Source organism: Ammospiza nelsoni, chromosome 3, assembly GCF_027579445.1.
Source record: "Ammospiza nelsoni isolate bAmmNel1 chromosome 3, bAmmNel1.pri, whole genome shotgun sequence".
Taxonomy (NCBI): Eukaryota; Metazoa; Chordata; class Aves; order Passeriformes; family Passerellidae; genus Ammospiza; species Ammospiza nelsoni.
Window position 1 is genome coordinate 5,728,778 of NC_080635.1, and position 17,824 is coordinate 5,746,601.

The 17,824-nt window shown below is 40.6% G+C and overlaps 1 protein-coding gene across 6 annotated transcripts in view; it reads left to right on the top strand.

The window, feature by feature from the left end:
* Positions 1–17,824, top strand: part of RIN2 (Ras and Rab interactor 2) — a 61,529-nt gene that overhangs the window by 24,487 nt on the left and 19,218 nt on the right. For all 6 annotated transcript variants that reach the window (XM_059469522.1, XM_059469523.1, XM_059469527.1 and 3 more), the window contains 5 exons: positions 3,268–3,362; positions 10,323–10,515; positions 11,131–11,242; positions 12,977–13,049; positions 15,012–15,103. In XM_059469522.1, the coding sequence (XP_059325505.1) occupies positions 3,268–3,362; positions 10,323–10,515; positions 11,131–11,242; positions 12,977–13,049; positions 15,012–15,103 (565 nt within the window). The remainder of the gene's footprint in view (positions 1–3,267; positions 3,363–10,322; positions 10,516–11,130; positions 11,243–12,976; positions 13,050–15,011; positions 15,104–17,824) is intronic.

Below are 17,824 nucleotides of genomic sequence, written 5' to 3' on the forward strand. Positions count from 1 at the left end.
ATGGTAAGAGAATGCTGAGGTGCCATGTTTGTGGGCTGTGTGTAGGAGTTTCAGTGTCACCCTTGCCAGCTCCCAAAAGCTGAGCTCAGTCTTGCTGAGCTCTGAATCAATTGACAATAAGCAGAGTGTGGTGCTTTATGAAAGGAAATGCTGTGGTTTAAGATGTTTGCGTTTCATCATTTCGTTCATGGATGTTAGGAATGTAAACAGTTAGTACATGGGTGTTTGGCAATCTGATGTTTAGGATAGATTTGGTTAGGCAGTACTGTACTGGGCTGCTGTGTGAATTCATGTTGCCTGAGTCATAATTATTATTTGGGTTTACAGTGGTTATACTGTAGTGTCTTTTGAATTTACAGAACAGTGCTTTATCAGAAATAAATTCCAAAGGAAAAATCATTGCACACAAAAATAGCTGTTTTATAATGTTATAGAAGATCTCATTTTAATTTTGTTTTTTATGAAATACTGATTAATTAACCACCTGAGAAGATGTCATATTTCCAAGTGCATTTTTCAGGTAAACCTCTTCTTTCTATAGTATAACAGGGTAATATCTATTTCTCAAACCTAAACAGTCCCCAACAGATTTCTTCTGATTACTATTTAAGTCATTGGTCTCATGTATGCTGTTTTACACTAGCAGGGGCCTCTGACAAATGTATACATCCACTTCTCTTGCATTTTCCTTTGGAAGTTGCCTCTTACTGTGTTGATTTCAAGTCTGTTGAAACAAAGGGATGAGTTTTCCCATTATTTCCAGCCAAAGAGGTATCATACTTGTTGCAAATAGAGCAGTCTCTTTGAAGAATTCTGATATTCTTAGCCTTGCACTAAAAAGTCAGAGCCTTCTGCTGCTGCTTGTTTCCTCAGGCTGGAGCTAATAATAGTACATAGGCAGGATCCTTCCTGTGTTTTGTAGAAACAGGTTATTATTAACAGCTCACCTTGTGTGATGCTGTGCATCACGTGTGCTGTGTAATCACCAGAAGCTTCATTGGCCCTAAATACTGGGAAATGCTGTCATAAAATCATGACTGCACCTTACATTTTTTGTAGAAAAATGCTGTTGTAACAGGATGGGTCAGATAATTGCAAGGATACACAAATGACGTGACTCCATAAGATTTTCGTGAATCAAGGGAAGAGCAACTTTTTTGTCATTGAAGAAAATTTCAGTAAAATTAGTTGGAAATTGCAGAAAATATTTGTGGTTTATTCTAGAAAAAAATGAGGGGTTTCTTCCTAGAGGTCAGTGTTTTAGTTCAAGTGGAGTACAGGGTGGTAGGTGATTGGTCTTGGTTGGGTTGTGGTGTGTTCCATCCTGGAGAACTTCACAGGTCAGTCTGGCGTTTGATGCCACACTTTGACCTGGTTTCCTTGCCTGGAGTGTATTGACTTTTCAGAAACTCATTTGTCATGGAGGCTGTGTAGCACACCCAAGAAATGTAGCCTATAGAATAGAATGTGAGCATAAGGCTGCTTGAAATGTGCCATTTTGTGCAAGTCCTCTGTAGAAAGAGAAACAAAATCGCTAAAGATGGTAGAATTCCTCTCAGGAATAATTTCTGCAGAGTTCTCTTCAAGGCAGGCATACAAATTCAAAAGCATTAAGATTACTTGGCTGTTAGCACAGTTTGGATGAGAGTTCTTTGCTGAAATTTTGTTTTCTGGGAGGGAGATGGGTTTTGTCACAGCTCAGGTCAAAGCCTGCTAACAGAGTTAACTCAGTTGTATTTGGTTTCCTCTGGGTTATTGGTTTGCCTTTAATGTTGATTAGTTTCTCATTCTTCATTCTCTTATCTATCTCTTCCCAGACCAGAAGTCTTGGACTGTGCCAGGGGTGATGTTTGGAGTTGACATTAATTAATGGTTGTTATCTTTTGTGTATCTTCTTTTTTGTGTGCTGCTCCCAGTCTGACGAGATGTTAAGCTCATCAGACCTTGTGGTGGAACAGTCCTTTGAAGAGAAACTTCAATTCCTTTCTCCCTGACTAAAGTTATATTAAAAAATGATAAACTTCATGTAGTTTCCAACACTTTGAACTCTGACTTGGACAGAAGAAAACCCTTAGGGTGTGGGTAATGGTAATTCATTCTTACATAAGGTTCAGTTATTTGAGTTGACCAGTTGTAAACAGAGACTAAAACTTCTTTTGAATTGATTGGAATAATGGTGCTCAGCAAAGGAGAGTGTGAATTCCTGAGGTGGAGGAAAAATTCCAGTGTAACAATTTAGGAAAATGATGCCTGCAATTCTTTGAAAATGCTGCTGTACTGAGTTGCCTGCCCTGAGTGGGACTCAGGCTCACACCTTCAGGGCAGCTGTGAAGATTGTTCTGACTTGGACCCAAAGCTGTTTTTGCTTCATATTCCAGGGTTTTTGTTTGTTCTGATGTGCAGGGGTGATGGTAGAGATTGCTACATCGCTGCACACCTTTTATTGGATTCCCTGCTGGCAGGAGAGAGGGAAATCTGCTAGGCTTTATAGGCTCTCATGGTATGGCATGACAAGCAAAATTGATGCATTGGCTACAAAAAAGTGTTCAAGAGAGCAGGCTTTGCAAATTTCATGGTTGGTTTCTGCTCAACAAAGTGTTTCCCTAAAGTCTGACTAGCAAATTCTGCATTTCTCAGAATACAACCTCAGTGCTAATCTTGCCTACCTTAAAATGAGTTTTTGCCCTCATACCCAGAATTAGGTTGGTGTTCTACCTGAGCGGAAGGGTTGCAAGGCAATTCTTTTTTAATCGAATTGTTGTGTTCAAGTGGAGTCCAAAACCTAATGTGAAAAGCAGCCACCCACTCCCTTCTTGCTTCATTGCTTTTCATCCTCCACAATATTGTAATTCTGGATTAGTGTCCCTTCTGAAATAAAACTCTTGCATGTGGAATTCTTCTATTTTTTTTTTTTTTTTGAGAAGGTAAATGGTACAAACAGCTAAATAATTTAGTTCTTGTAAGATGCTGTATAATGCACAACTGCAAATTCAGTTGTGTAGGCTGCAAATTCAATTCATTTAAATTAAAAGTCTAACCAAACTGGAAGGTTTTGTTCTGGCACAGAACAGGAATTACTCTTCCTCTCTGAGAACCTTTAAACGTGGCCCCAACCCTTACTGGTTCCTTTGCAAGGGGAAGTCCAAATAGGATACAATTTTACAAAAAAAGAAAAAGTTTGTAATCTCTGGTGACTAAACTTGCCCTGGCTTCTTTTCCACGCCTCTTCCACTCACTTGATGTCATACTATTTTTGTCCCTTTCTAGCTCATTGACACAATTGCCTCAGAAATCGGAGAACTGAAACAGGAGATGGTACAGACAGATCCCCCAGTGGAAGATGAATCTACTGATTGGCAAAGGTGATTAAAATGTTTATTTTCATGGTTCTGGAGAGTCTACCACAACAGGAATGTTTTCACTGTGCTTTCTTCTTGGGTGGCTTATGTCCTAGCACTTTTCTCCGTGGCAACATAGGAGGTGTAGATAATTTTGCTCTTGATCCAAGGAATTTGCCTTTGTGCAGGAGATTCAGTTGTTTGGTGTATTTGCACTAATACCTTCTAATTGCAACTGAGCTTCACTTCCTTGTTAAAAACCTTGGATACTGATGAATGTGTAAAGCAGGAAACTACTGCTATTATTACCATTGCCTGTGGCACAGCTTTGCTTCATGCTGTAAAGACAAAATGTGCATTGCTTCAAGTGGCTTTTTGAAGATTCAAGATACAATAACATGAATTATTTATGCCCTCAGGTTAGGAAGTAAAATATTGACTGCTATGAGCTGATGCATGTGTGGGTTATGTGTTTAAGTTAATTTATATATGAGTAACTTGCACATAAAAAAATTAAATTTAAGTGGGCAGAATGGGACCCCAGCATTTTGGCTTTTCTTGAACAGTTACACCTGCTAAACATCTGGAGAATTAACAAGAGAACATTTTTGTACTTACCTGAAATATTTGCTGCAAGAGGAAAGCAACCAGTGGTAGGTGTTGTGTTTTATCTGACTGCATGGTCCAGGCCAGCCCTGGAGCTCTGGTGGGCTTTGTTCTTCTAGCAGTGAGTTAATGAAGTGGAAAATTGTTTTTAGAATTACATCCAAGATTTTTAACTCTTTTTCTTCCTGTGAATTCTGTTGAAATCTGCTAGAACTTAGAACAAAGCATGTGTAGATTATTTTCAAAAACATTAAGCAGCAGCTTTGTTGGCCAAGTAGTAAAGAATGTCAGACAGTTGAACTAATTAAAGTTCTTGGCTATGGCCCTGGTTGAACATTACTCAAGTTTCCGAGCTTTTGAGAGTTCTTTTAGAGGGACAGAAAGGATACTTTCTTCATTTTTGTCAATTCAGCTAATAAACTTCAGAGATCATCAACTACTTTTCAGTTAAGAAAAGGCTTCTTGTATCTTTGAATACATCATATGCATGAAAGGCTAAGGTCTACTGATTCTAAAATCTTGGTGGAAGCACTTAGCTGGAAACAGTCAACTCAACCTCCCCATTTTACAGATAATGAGTTTTCTTTTTATTGATTTTTTAATGGATTTTTAATCTTAATTCGTTAATCTTGACTGCAAAACATATTTTGGTTTAAGATAAAGTAAACCTAATGTAAAAAAAGAATAATGCAATTTCCATGAAAAATAATAATAGCCATCAAAAAAATATTTTCAAGATGATAATGTGAAATAGGAAGGCTGAATAAATGAGCTAAAGTCAAACCTACTGTGATTAAAAAATTCTGAACTACCTGCTTCTATGTGAGGAAGAAGTTGTGTCAAAGTTGGTAAGTTAAGTAACTTAGTTGTGCACTGACACCTTTTTTTAATATAGTGCTACAGAGCAAGATTTTAGTAATTTCAACAAGAGTTTGCCAGAGTTGTTGTTTAAACATCTGTCTGATGTTAGACATCTCACAAGGCTGTATTTACTGTCATAACTTTATTTCTTTGGGGTTAATTTAAAACCTGGCAGTTAATGGAGTTTTCTTATTGCTTTCTGCTGTTCAGCAGTTGGTGTCTAGAAATGACCTTTGGATTTGCATCTAGGGATATTTGAGCTCAGTGGAATGTCCATTTTCCTCACTCTTTTTCCACCTTAGCGGGTACCACAGCCACCCAGAGCAGTTCTGGAAAGGCATTGCAGAGCTCTCAGCTGAATTCAGAAATATAAGGACATGAAATTATGTGTCTGCAGCCTTAGTAGTGTGGTTTGGGCTTTTTTGTGGTTATGTGGTGACTTTCAGATTTACACTGCTCATCTTAAATGCTCCTTTATTTTGGGCTCATTTCTCCTTTTCATACAGTATGATTCCATACATACAAGACTGTGACAAGACTAGGACTCCATTTCATACAAGAATGATTCAAGGGCTCACTTTGGCTTCTAAATATGTAAAAGCCAGGCAAAAAAACAGGCTTGCAAAAAAGCGTTTTAAGAGGGACTGTTTCAGTATCCCACTGTTTTGATGCCTCACTTTTTTCCTCTGTTGAGACATTTGTCTCAATAATTTAAATGAGCGGAGTTGTCAGAAAAGGGAATCAGTGGTACAGGTTTCTGTCCTGCCATTCCAGTGACCTTTGAAGGAGTAACAAGAGAGCTCCTGCATGCAGTGGCAGCCCAGGAGCATGTGGGATGGGTCTGGTGGCACCTGGATGATCTTTTAGAGCTTTTAGGTGACCCCAGGCCCTCTGCACATCTCTGTGAATGTCCATGAGGGGCCAGATTTTCCTGCTGTCCTGGAGGGAAGCTGTAAAGCTCCAGGGCACTTCCCAGGGCACTGTGGAATAGTTCAGGGATGCTTTGCTGCTGGTGGCAGCTGCAGCAGCTCGTTCCCTTCCTGTTCTGTTCCTGTGGAAGGAGCAGGGCAGAGCTTTGCTCCCTGCCTTGTGTCCTGCCCTGCAGAGCCCTCACACTGCTCTTTTCCACTTCAGCAGAGCCATCTTCTGTCCAGCACAGAGAATAATTTCTGCTGTTGCTGACAGGCTGGCAAGTATCCAGACACCTCCTTCCCAGCTGCCTTGTCTTGTCCTTTTGGCTGCAATGGGATGCAGGAGGAAGTTAGGGGTGGCTCTCTGCCCCTCCCAGCTGATGCTCAGTATCACTGTATGGACTGGGCTGGGTGATAAAGAGCTGTTGGATTTACAGAAATCCAGGAAAATAGTCAAACTGTGAGGTGATTAACTGTTGTGGGACTGGAGCAAGGTTCACATCATGACCAAGGGATCATCCTGGTTAAAAGCTTGAGCCTGATCCTTGTAATTTTTACTGTGGGCTGAGTCTAATCAGGATGCAGCACTGCATTGTTTATCTTGGCAGTGACTTCTCTGTACTTCCCACGTGTTTATGGGTTTTGTCAAATCTAAGGAAACTTGCATGAGTCATGTGTTTTCTTTAGTTCATTGTGAGCAGTGTTGAAGCCTACCTTTCCTACTGAAGAGGAACTGTGTTGCAGCCCTGAATTAAAGCACACCATTCATTAAGGCTGATTTGTGTTTTGATTTTGAGTTTGCTGTGACCTGATCAGATTGTCTTTTTTCAAACTCCCAAACAAACAACACAAACCAACCAACCAAGCATCCTCCAACCCGAAAGTAAAACCAGGAGAGGAATTTAGTTGTTGCATAATATACATAATTTGTGAGCATATTTTCCTAGCATTTAGGTTACAGGAACTTCTTATTCTTGTTCAGTACATGAGTTAATCTGTTGCTCATAAATTCAAATGGTTATTCTTTCCATGCAATTGTTTCCAGAGTAGTTCCACACACATCCCAGTCCCAAATAATTTTAGTCTAACTATTTAACACGTAATGAGTTTTGAGAACTCCCAGTGTCAGGGTTTGACTGTATGTCTAATGCCCAGATCATTAATTAAAATTATTTTAAGAACAAAAAAGTAAACTGGAAATATGATGCTCAGTAGTGCTAGACCACTGCAAATAGGCTGTCAAAACAGAGCAGTGGGGGTTTTTTACTGCATTTGCCCTCAGGCCTTGGGAAGTGACTTCTTGTAGATTAAATGTCATTTGCCAGATGTGTTTTATCCAAGGTGTGCTTTTCCCAGAGTTTACCAGGTTAGATGTTTCTCTCTGCTTCCTTCTTTATCATTTGGGAAAAGAAAATAATTTTTAAAAAGCGTTTCATATTCCTGTTTACCTCAGCACAGATTGCAGTAACATTCTAGTGCTGATTTATCCGAGTTGCATTGGTGCTGTTTGAACCATTAGTGTTTAGGAGTGGCAGAAATTCTGATCACAATCCCATACTCATAATCTTGGGTTTATTTCTTGAGGGAGCAGAAGCAGCTGCCCCAAGGAGGTGCCTGTGCATGTAAGTCAGAGAATTTCCTCCTTGGATATCAACATGTGTGAGGGATTGTGCATGTAAGTACCTGGAGGTTCAGAAAACCTGAAAGTTCCTTTTGTATTTGCAGGAAGGAATGATGAATCTTACTCCCTGCTCTCCGAAGGCTAATTTATTATTTTATGATAATATATGATATTAAAGAATACTAAACTATAATATATTAAAGAATACAGAAAGGATACTTACAGAATGCTAAAAGATAATAATGAAAACTCGTGACTGTTTCCAGAGTCTCAACACAGCTTGGCCTTGATTGGCCAAAGAGTGAAAACAACTCACAGCAGAAATCAAAGAAACAATCTCCAAACACATTCCAAAGGAGCACAACACAGGAGAAGCAAATGACATAATTATTGTTTTCCTTTTTCTCTGAGGCTTCTAAGCTTCCCAGGAGAAAGATCCTGGGCGAAGGGATTTTTCAGAAAATGTGAATGCCACAGCTCCCCATTCAAGTTTATGGTGGTCTAGGGGGTGTGGGACAGCACAAAGCCAGTCATAGCAAAGAGGAACATTGTGACCCTAAGACCCCTACGTGCAAACTCTTGACAGCTTTGGGTTGTTTTGTGGTATCAAGCAATGCCAGCATTCTAGCTCATCCCTGTCACACACCTTTTGAATGTGAGGTAGCTGTCTTTAGCAGGAAAAGCACTTTCCCTCTTGGATATATTCCCCCTTGCAGCATATTTGGTTTTCACCTCCTGACCAAGGGGAGTGGAAATGATTTGTATCTGTCTAAGCTTGCAGCCAGCACTGGTGTATAACCTGTACTTTGCCACAGCTCCCTGTGGTTTGTAATGCAGCTCACTGGCACTGAGGGTGAGTGGGGAATTTCTGAGCAGTAGTTACTGGAGCTACAGCTCAGGAAAACACTTTTGTGGTTCATTATTTGATTTCTTGGAGATTCCTTCATTGCAACACTAGGCTCTGCTGGGACTGGTTGAAAAGGGAAGCCAGTATTCCTACTGAGGCAGTTTCAGACCCACTCATGACTGATGTAAAAAGCACTTCCCTCCTGCACCCAGTGTGTTTCTGAGTGTTTTGTATCCCTTCAAGGCATACTGGCTGTTAGTAAAAGCTTCTGATGCTTGTGGGCAGGGGAGGAAATCATCTGCATTTGAGATGCCTTGGAAATCTGAAAAGTATCACATCATAAATAAGCAAACAGAAAGAGGAAAAAATAAATAGGCAAACACTGCTAGTGGTAATTGATCCAGGTAATGAAATGTCAGATGATTTTGCCTGCTCTTATCAGATCATACAGTGAAAGTTCTCTTCCCCATTTACTTTCCTTGCTTGCCCTCTGCAGAGATTCTGCAAGTTGCTGAACAAAGCTAGAAGAAAGCAGTTTGGTAGTTTGGGTTTTTTTCTGTTGTTTGGTTGGTGGGTTTTAATTTGGTTCAGCTTATTTTCTTTGGTGTGAGGTTTTTTGCAGGGGGGGCAGAGAAGCTTTTTGTTTGTTTTGAAACGTATTCAGTGCTCCTGGGCATGTGAACTCTGTCCCTGCTTGCTGAGGGAACAGGAGCTGGCATAATGAGGGTGGTAAATGCTGTTAGTGATGCTTAGAGCCTGTCCAAAGCAGGGAATTCAGGAGAGCTGCACAGTGTGCAGTGGGGAGGTGGAGCTGTGTTGTCCTCTCCTGCTGCAGAAAAGGTCTGCAAGGGGAACACATCCTCTGCAGGGTGCTTCTTGTCTGTTCCTGCATTTTATCATCAGGAAGCTGTTACCAGAATAACTGCTTCATAGTGATTTCTAGCATGGGGAGAACCACAGGATGTACTTCTAGCTCAAAAATGAGGAATTTGAGCCAGCAACACGTGCACTTGTACTGGGTGTTCTGTGCTATATGGGTGGTGGTGAAGCTTTGCATAACAAAAGGAGTTCTCCAAGTATTCTGTTTATTTGGATTTTTAATAACAAGAATCTGCAGCCTCCAAGAACTCTACTTCATTACTGAATGTAGCAGTAAGTTTAGATGCCCTGCTCCAAATACATATCAACCTTACATTATCTTGCCACATTCACACTTAGCTCAGCCTTTATTTTTATTGACATAGCAGTCAATCCACAGCCAAAGGAATTTGGAGCATAACTATACAATTCCTTACTTGTTTCTGATCCTGGAAAGAGTAGTATTAAAATGTGAGGTAAGGACCTTTCATGGCAAAAATGAAAAAAAAAAAGTAAATATTTACAGAACTTAGCAGGAGTGTGATAAGAAGTGACTGCCACTTATGACATATTTTTTATGCTGTGCCTTAGGGAGGATTATTTGGGGGTTTAACTTTTTTTCTTGTTTCTTTCTCATCTCTTTCTCACCTTCTCCCACTGTGACCTCTTAGCAGAGGGGAGCAAAGATGGATATGCAGCTGTGAAGGCAACAGAGCAGTAGTCTGGGCATAAGGTGAAGTGATGCTGGTTTGTGGACTTGTGTTGTGACAATAATCCCTCCAAACAGACAAAGTTCTTGTGTCTGCAGTGGTCACCAATAGGTAGTGGGCTGCTCCATTGTCAGCGTTTTGAACAGATTTTTCTGGCAGGCATCAGATAGCAAGATTTCTGTGGGTTGCAGCATTAGCAAACAATCTTCCAATAAAAGTGTCTGAATTGCATAAATATCCTTGAAGAGAAGTTTTTCCATATATTAGCACAGCAAAGAAGGCAAGTGAAATGTTCTCTCAATCACATCTGCACATACAAGTGTACCTGAAGTGATGGCTGAATTTCTCCAACCTCACAGAAGAATGCTAAGGGTTATCTTCAAGCTGGCTTTGAACTGAGAACCTTTAAATAGAATTTTTGTGTATGATAAATATAAGAATTCTTACTAGGAGAAGTACCAGCCCAGAGTGTCAGCAGCACATGAGCTTTGTGGTAATTCTGTTCACTGACCCAAGTGATTGTTCATAAGAGGTTAACATGTCTAATTCTTTTTTCTAAATCTTCCACAGTCTAATCAAGGATATGGATAATATCTCTCCTGAAAAAAATGATGTCAAAAGCTGCCCCCGGGACTCTGGATATGACAGCCTATCCAACAAGCTGAGCATATTGGACAAGCTCCTCCATACCCACTCTGTGTGGCTGCAGCTTGGTCTGAACGATGCTGAAGCCTTGGAAATTTTGCAGACACAGCCTCCTGGGGTAAGAAGGATCTCAATTTCTTTAAGGACATGCTTTTCCCAAATGTTGTGCTGCCATTTTATGTGACGGTGTTCACAGGGGCTCTTAGGATGAAGGAAAAGACAAAGATCTGACTCCATGTTTCAGAAGGCTGATTTATTATTTTATGATATATATTACATTAAAACTATACTAAAAGAATAGAAGAAAGGATTTCATCAGAAGGCCAGCTAAGAATAGAAAAAGAAAGAATGCTAACAAAGGTTTGTGGCTCAGCTCTCTGTCTGAGCCAGCTGGGCTGTGATTGGCCATTAATTACAAACATCTAAGATGGGCTAATCACAGATGCACCTGTTGCATTCCACAGCAGCAGATAATCAATGTTTACATTTTGTTCCTGAGGCCTCTCAGCTTCTCAGGAGGAAAAATCCTAAGGAAAGGATTTTCCATAAAAGATGTCTGCGACAATTTTATACCCAGGTGTTGGACCCAATACAGTAATGACCAAGTAAAATTACAGCATGTTTTAGAGCAGACATCATGGGATTGTTGTGGTTCCTTTTTGTGTATGATCTGTATTTATTCTGCCATCTGTGATGAAGCTAATACCATGTCCTTCTGCCTTCTCCACAACAGATATTTCTGGTTAGGAAGTCTGCAAGGCTGCAGAGGAAAGTCATCTCTCTGCGTGTGTCCAGTGACTGTGGGTCCTGCCTGAAAGAATTTGCCATAAAGGAAAGTACATACAGTAAGTTGTGAGTTAAACACTTTTCAGCTGTTCCTCAGGTACTTTTTCCCTATAGGATGCAGGAGCATTTGCACTGCTGAAACCCACAGCAGAGGATACCCAAAGTCATGCAAATAATGTCATGGGCTGCTCTCTGAGGTGGCCTCTGGGAGTGGGTCAAACTGCTTCAACTGGAATGTTTCCACTGTGTACCTTGAGGAATCCAGTATTCATTTATTTTTATGGGTAGTTATCTTCTTAGAAACTTCTAGTCTTTTGTAGAAACATGGTCTGTAATCCTGTCTGCTTTCAGTGAAATGTTCTTGAATGCAACTTTGTCATGAGCTCTCTGAACTGAGGTGTGGGATGGGTTGTTGGGTTTGTTTTTGTTGTTGGGTTTTTTTTTTGGTTGTTTGATTTTTATGTGTGTGATAGCTAAATGGATTTTAACCTGTTAGAACTGTTTCTGTTGCAATAGATCAATGATTTCTCTCTTTAATTCAAACTATATCTGTTCTTTCTTTTTTTAGTAGAAATGAGCAAATGTTAACACTCCAAATTGTTTTGAACCAATAATGCCCTCATATCTTTAGAAAGGAAAGTGTGAAAAATAAGTTTGAGATTTAGGAATGAAAAAAAGGAAGCTGCAGCTGGTGAGTGTATGTGGTGCTGAAACTGCAAACGGAGCAAATATTTCATTTTAACAAGAACGAGAAAACTGAAGAAAATTAGCAAAAGTTGCAGTTAATCATTCCTGAAACAGAGAGTCTGTAGTTAACTTCTATTTCTATTTGTAACCTGACATAATTTTAGTTGAGTTTTTCCTTTTTTTATCTCTCCCCCCCTGCACCCAGGAACAAAAAGTTAATTCTATGTGGTTTTAGTTCCAGTTACAAGTAAGGCAAGGCAAAGAGAAAGTTGTCAGTAATAGCTGATGTAAGTGTGGTCTAAGGCTGTGTTTATAGGCTTGAAATTACCATCTAGAAAATAATTATGTACTGTCTTTTATGAACAAAATTCTTCCACAAGGGGGAGATATTTACTGACGGTTTTAGGCATTTGTCACAGCTGAGGTTTTGCACCAGAGGTGAAAGATCTGGATGGTTTCAGTCTAGGAGCTTCTTCTGCTTGATCTGTGAGCTTAGAGAGAGGCTGAGGTAATCTCATTATTACTGAGAACAAGTATTTGTAACAATAAGAAACAATGCTATCAAGTGGGGAAAAATGAAAGGCACTGCTCCAGTCTTCCTCTTCCCTTTTGCAAGGCAGTGGCATGCAACAGCTGTCAGAGTTTTTAAGCATTTTCAGGTTAAAAGTGAATGAAATTTTATCTCCCTTTATGTTCTACCCTCCTAGGGTGAAGACAAGTGATAGAATAGAATTCAAGAGGAGGAAATAAGGCATTTAAAATTAGGTATATTAGTACACTGGGCAAACAAAGCATCAGTTATTGATTTGTTGTCTGTTAGCAAAACATTGTGGAGGCCTCATCACACTTAATATGTTTTACAGGAATTAGACTATATCCTTGGAATACAAAAGCAGACCAGCCACCAAGATTATCAGTATATTCTTGAAAATGCCTTCAGCAGGAATATGTACTTCTCCACAGAGTTGTTTTCTCTTAATCAAATAGTAGCTAGTTTGATGGTTAAAACTTATTAACTTCATGCTATAATATAAGATATATTTTATCAAATTGTTTTGAGAAACAATGTATTAATGTGTGATTGTTTCTTGTAACTTTCTTTGCAGCATTTTCCTTGGAGGGGTCTGCAATAAGTTTTGCTGATTTGTTCAGACTCATTGCTTTCTACTGTATTAGCAGGTAAGATGGTGCTGTGTTCCAAGCCACATCTGCTACAAAGAAAATAATTAAAAAAAAAAAAGTTTTGAGAAGTTGTTTCAGCTGTTGATGCTATTTATGTTGCCAATCTGTGAATATTCCTGGATAGCCTTAGAAGGTAGTGGTAGAAATCAGAGATGAGTCTTGGAAGCAAGTGTCTCTGTCTTACTTCATATTGATTATTGGGAGGCTGATGTGATTTTACACACCCAGCTGTGAGGTGCTGCCAAGCTGAACTTTACTTTAGCTGATATCTTGTGATGCTTTCTTAAGTGCTCTGTAGCTCATTTAAAAGCAGTCATAAACTGGCTTGCAAAGTCCATTTATTGGAATTGCTGGTGAGAAGAATTTTTGGGGCATAATGGAAAAATGCCAGATATATAGAATATGGAGAACTGGGAGATGTCAGTTTAAATGGTGAATGACAAAAGCAGCCTTGTCAGCTTTGCAGTTTATGGTTACCAAACTTGTTTTCCAGGTATTCAGAAAAAAAGTAGCTGGTGTTTTTATCCTTTATTTTCAATTTGACTTCAGTTTACTGGTGAAAATTTCCAGACTGATGCTGGAGCCTTTTATATACACAGACAAGACACAACCGAACTGCCCCAGTGCACATTTTCTGAAGGAAAGAGGCAGCTGTGATAGTCTCTGTCCTTTTACTGCATCAAGGCTGGCAGTTCCTGCTGACCATGTGATGATTTCTGGTGTGGGGTGCTCTTGTGTGCTGTGCTTGCTGGTTTTGTTTGTGGAGGAGAAACATCTTAGACCTCTTTCCTACAGCCTTTGTTTAGCTGAGCTGTATGTGCATGTAATAAAAGCAGCATTGATACCACATGGGTAATTGGTCAGAACTCAGAAGAGAAATGAGCTGAAAATGTGTTTAAATGTAGTTTAATTAGGAGATATTCTTATCTTGTCACCCTTTCAGTCCTGCCCACTTGAGAGGCTCTGGTAAATCCTCTAAGTACGTACAGGATCATTCAGCAAACAGAGATTTCATGCATTAGTCTATCCATTTTCTTTCACTGAAGGTTCAATATTGCTTTGTATAGACTAAAGGAGGCAGATAGGTAGCTATTGTGAGAAAGAGACAGTACCATTTGGTACATCACAGAAAATACAGGAGGATTTTCTAAAACCAGATGGCATTTCTTGCAGGAGATAGCCAAGCAGTTTTTATGAGGGTTTACCTATTTTTGAATTGCAGCCATGGTGATGATCTGGACTCTGGATTTTCTGTGATACCATGTAAAGTGCCTTTCAAATACTTTTTATCTAGTGTATCACTCTTGTGGCATATGCTTGGCTTGAGTGTGAGTGGAATTCTGAGATCCTGTTTTTTCAAGGAGCTAACCTGCAACATAGAGAATATTTATGTGATAAAGACCCACTATCTATCTGTGCTATAGCAGATGGTTGGCTTGTTCACAACCTTAAAACCAAAATTCATGTTGTGTAGGATTCTCATTTAGTCTTAATTTTATGGGTACTTCTACTACAGATGTTGCTGTTTAGCAACATTTAGTTAGAATAAAATTCTTATTCTGAAAACTGGAATAACAGTCAATAGTTTACTCAGAAAGTGAGAAGCTTTTTTGAAGTGTTAAGGGCATGTAACAAGTTTGCATCTCACTGATCTGCTTGTAGAAGACCAGGTGTAAAAGCTTCTGTTGGAAAGGCAGAAAATTCTGGATGGCTCTGTGGAAATGATCCTAGGGAAAGTCCTGGGTACTTGGCTGTCATTTGCCCTTCACACCCCTCTGTATGTAAAGGAGCTTTGGGGTTGGTAATGTAATGTTTAACTGTGCTGTGTGTTTAAGAATCTTGCTACCTGACACAGCTCAAAAATAAGATAATCAGAAATCAGACACTGCCAGTGTTTGAAAAAAAGCTTTTCAAACTATGGATGATGCTGAAAACCATAATTTTTCTCTTTGGAAACAGGGATGTCCTTCCATTCACACTGAAGTTGCCTCATGCAATTGCTGCAGCAAAGACAGAAGCTGAACTTGAAGAGATTGCTCAGCTTGGACTGAGTAAGTAATTCCCTACACAGATGTCTTTCCCTGTAGCACACCTGTAACATTGAAGAAATCATCTGTATCAGTAAATAGTTCATATTGGTTAGTGATGATACAAATTTTGTTTAGAAAAGCAGTTTCTCTTATTTGGGAAGGCCAGACCTTCTTCTGGCCAAGGAGTGGTGCTCTTCCTTCCTTCTGTGCCTTCTGTGATATTTTGGTTAGTGCTGTTTCTTTCTTCCTTCTTCTCTTCCCTCTCTGGGCAGCCCTTGGGCAAAGCAAGTCACACATTCCCCACACAGAGGTTGGTGTGGCTTCTGCTCCAAGACCCAACATTGTCTGCATGCTCACAAAGCACTGGCTGTGTGAGGCTATGTAAAGCAATGGCTTTCTAATTTATTGTGAGGAGAGTATAGGAACTGAGGTCCCCTGTTGATAAAACTTCTGTTCATATTGACATGAAAACTTAAAATGGTGAATTTGGAGATCAGAGCCTCAATGAAGTGGCATATTTAGAAAATGAGGAGTGGATATATGATGGTGTAGAATGTATCCATGGGCAGAGGTTTGGTGAAATTTTTAAAATACCAGAAGACAATGCAAGAGTGTCCTTGCATCACTTGGTTGCTTCAGCCAAACACAGGCTCATTGTAAAGCATACCTTGAGCTCAGAGGAGGTGGATGCAAAGGTAAAGCATTCCTTGAGCTCAGAGGAGATGGATGCAAAGGTAAAGCATTCCTTGAGCTCAGAGGAGATGGATGCAGAGCCATTGTAAAGCATACCTTGAGCTCAGAGGAGATGGATGCAAAGGTAAAGCATTCCTTGAGCTCAGAGGAGGTGGATGCAAAGGTAAAGCATTCCTTGAGCTCAGAGGAGATGGATGCAGAGCCTCCTGGGATTTGAAACTTGGGCACCACCCAGATGAATCATTAAGCAGCTCTGCCTTGAGCAAAGTGCTGACTGGCTTCATTTCCTTCTCCAGGAAGGGAAGGTTGACTGTCAGCAACCTTTTTTGCAGTAGATTTTTAAATAATCTTTGTTTTTGAAAAGGATCCTCTCTAAATCAGTGTGCTGAGGATCTCTTGAACTGTCTGGTGGGACTCTGCAGTAAAACCATACCTGTGGATGTATTGCAGTGCTTTGCACGTTGGTTTGCTGCAGTAGCAATGCAATTAAAGGGTTTGTTTTAGAGAGGAGAGAAATTACTTCTGCACTGCTCATCTGTAAGTTTAGGTAATCAGGTGAAACTTTGGGTTATCATGGGAATGGAGGCAAATCTGGTACTATTGAGGGTCAATGTTTAGATGGGAAAAGGAAGGAAAAGGTCTGACTGGGATACAGTGTAATGAAAACAGTCTCCCAGTGACACATGGAAGCCTTAAAGTAGCATGAGTTGAGTCTCTGCAGAGGGGATGATAATGGTAATGTTGATCAAGCTCTCCAGGCTAACCACACTTTGTCACCAGTACCCCAGAGCTCTGTGGCCTGCTTGCTGCAGAATTAGTCTTGCTCTTGAGCAGTCTCTGCATTTTTTCTGTAGCTACTAGATTTGAAAGCTGATGGATCAGTGTCTGTGTGGTTGCTGTATTTGGGATCAATTACCTGATACACACCAGATCACAGTTTCCATGAGCTAAAAGCAGGCTAGAAAGTGGAGATTTTGATGGAGTTTTAGGTGTCCATGTGCAGAAGAGCATACCATAAAGTCAGCCTTTCAATGCTGTGGACTTGAGAGGCTTAAAAACTCCCAACAGCCCTTCCTGTTAAGTGTGAGTTTTCTTTGAGGAGCACCTAAGCACAAAACCCTGTGGTGTGTGAACACAGGGCTGTATCCCCTGTCAGAGCTCTCTTGTGCAGTAGGCTCAGAGGGAGAGCTGCACAACACAAGTCAATAGCCCAGCAAACCACATCAGGAGGAACCTCTGGTAAAGATTTCAAGGCTGTTGCCAACCTGCAAGGTTTCATGTGCTGGACATATGATTCTCTCTCAGTCTCCCTCGTGTTTCACCTGCAGCAGTGCTTACATCACGTGTGTTTGCAGCAGCCACGTGCAGGCACTGAGATCCACAGGCAGGATGTGAAGTCATGAAGCTGAGAACACCAGCAACATGGCATAACTATGCAGAGAAGCATGCCTGTGCCTGTAGACATTCTCTGGCTGTGGCCGGTCACCAGGGGCTGTTTCCTGTCCTCTGCCCCACAGGCAGGACATGGCTCTTGGGCATGGACCTGTTCTGGATGCTTGGCATTTGTGCCCTTGGGCTCAGATATTATTGCTCTGTTGCTTCCAGTGAGCCATCTTGATACACTATGGGAAAAGGACCATGTCAAGATTGGCAAATTTTAGCTAAATCTCCCTCCTCTGGTACTCTGCCCATATTTCAGCATGATTTCTGCCTTCCAGGGCACATCTGGATTCAATCTTCATACCTTCAGGCACCGGTGCTCGTTAGTTGCACAAACTAACGCAGTGCCTTGGTTGCACAAACATGCTGACACTTGTCTGGGATAAGTGCAGAGGCTGCAGCTGCAATTTGCTGGTGTAGCATAGGTTTTCCATGCCACTGGTGTGGAACTGCACGTGGGTCTCTTTATGTGTCACTGCAGTCTGTTTTCTCAGGCAAACTGACCACACAGCAAAGGCAGGGCAGCAGGCCAGGACCTTTATTAGACACTGGAACGCTTGGTCTGCCTTGCTGAAGGTGATGTGTGCATCCACCACAGCAAAATGGGAG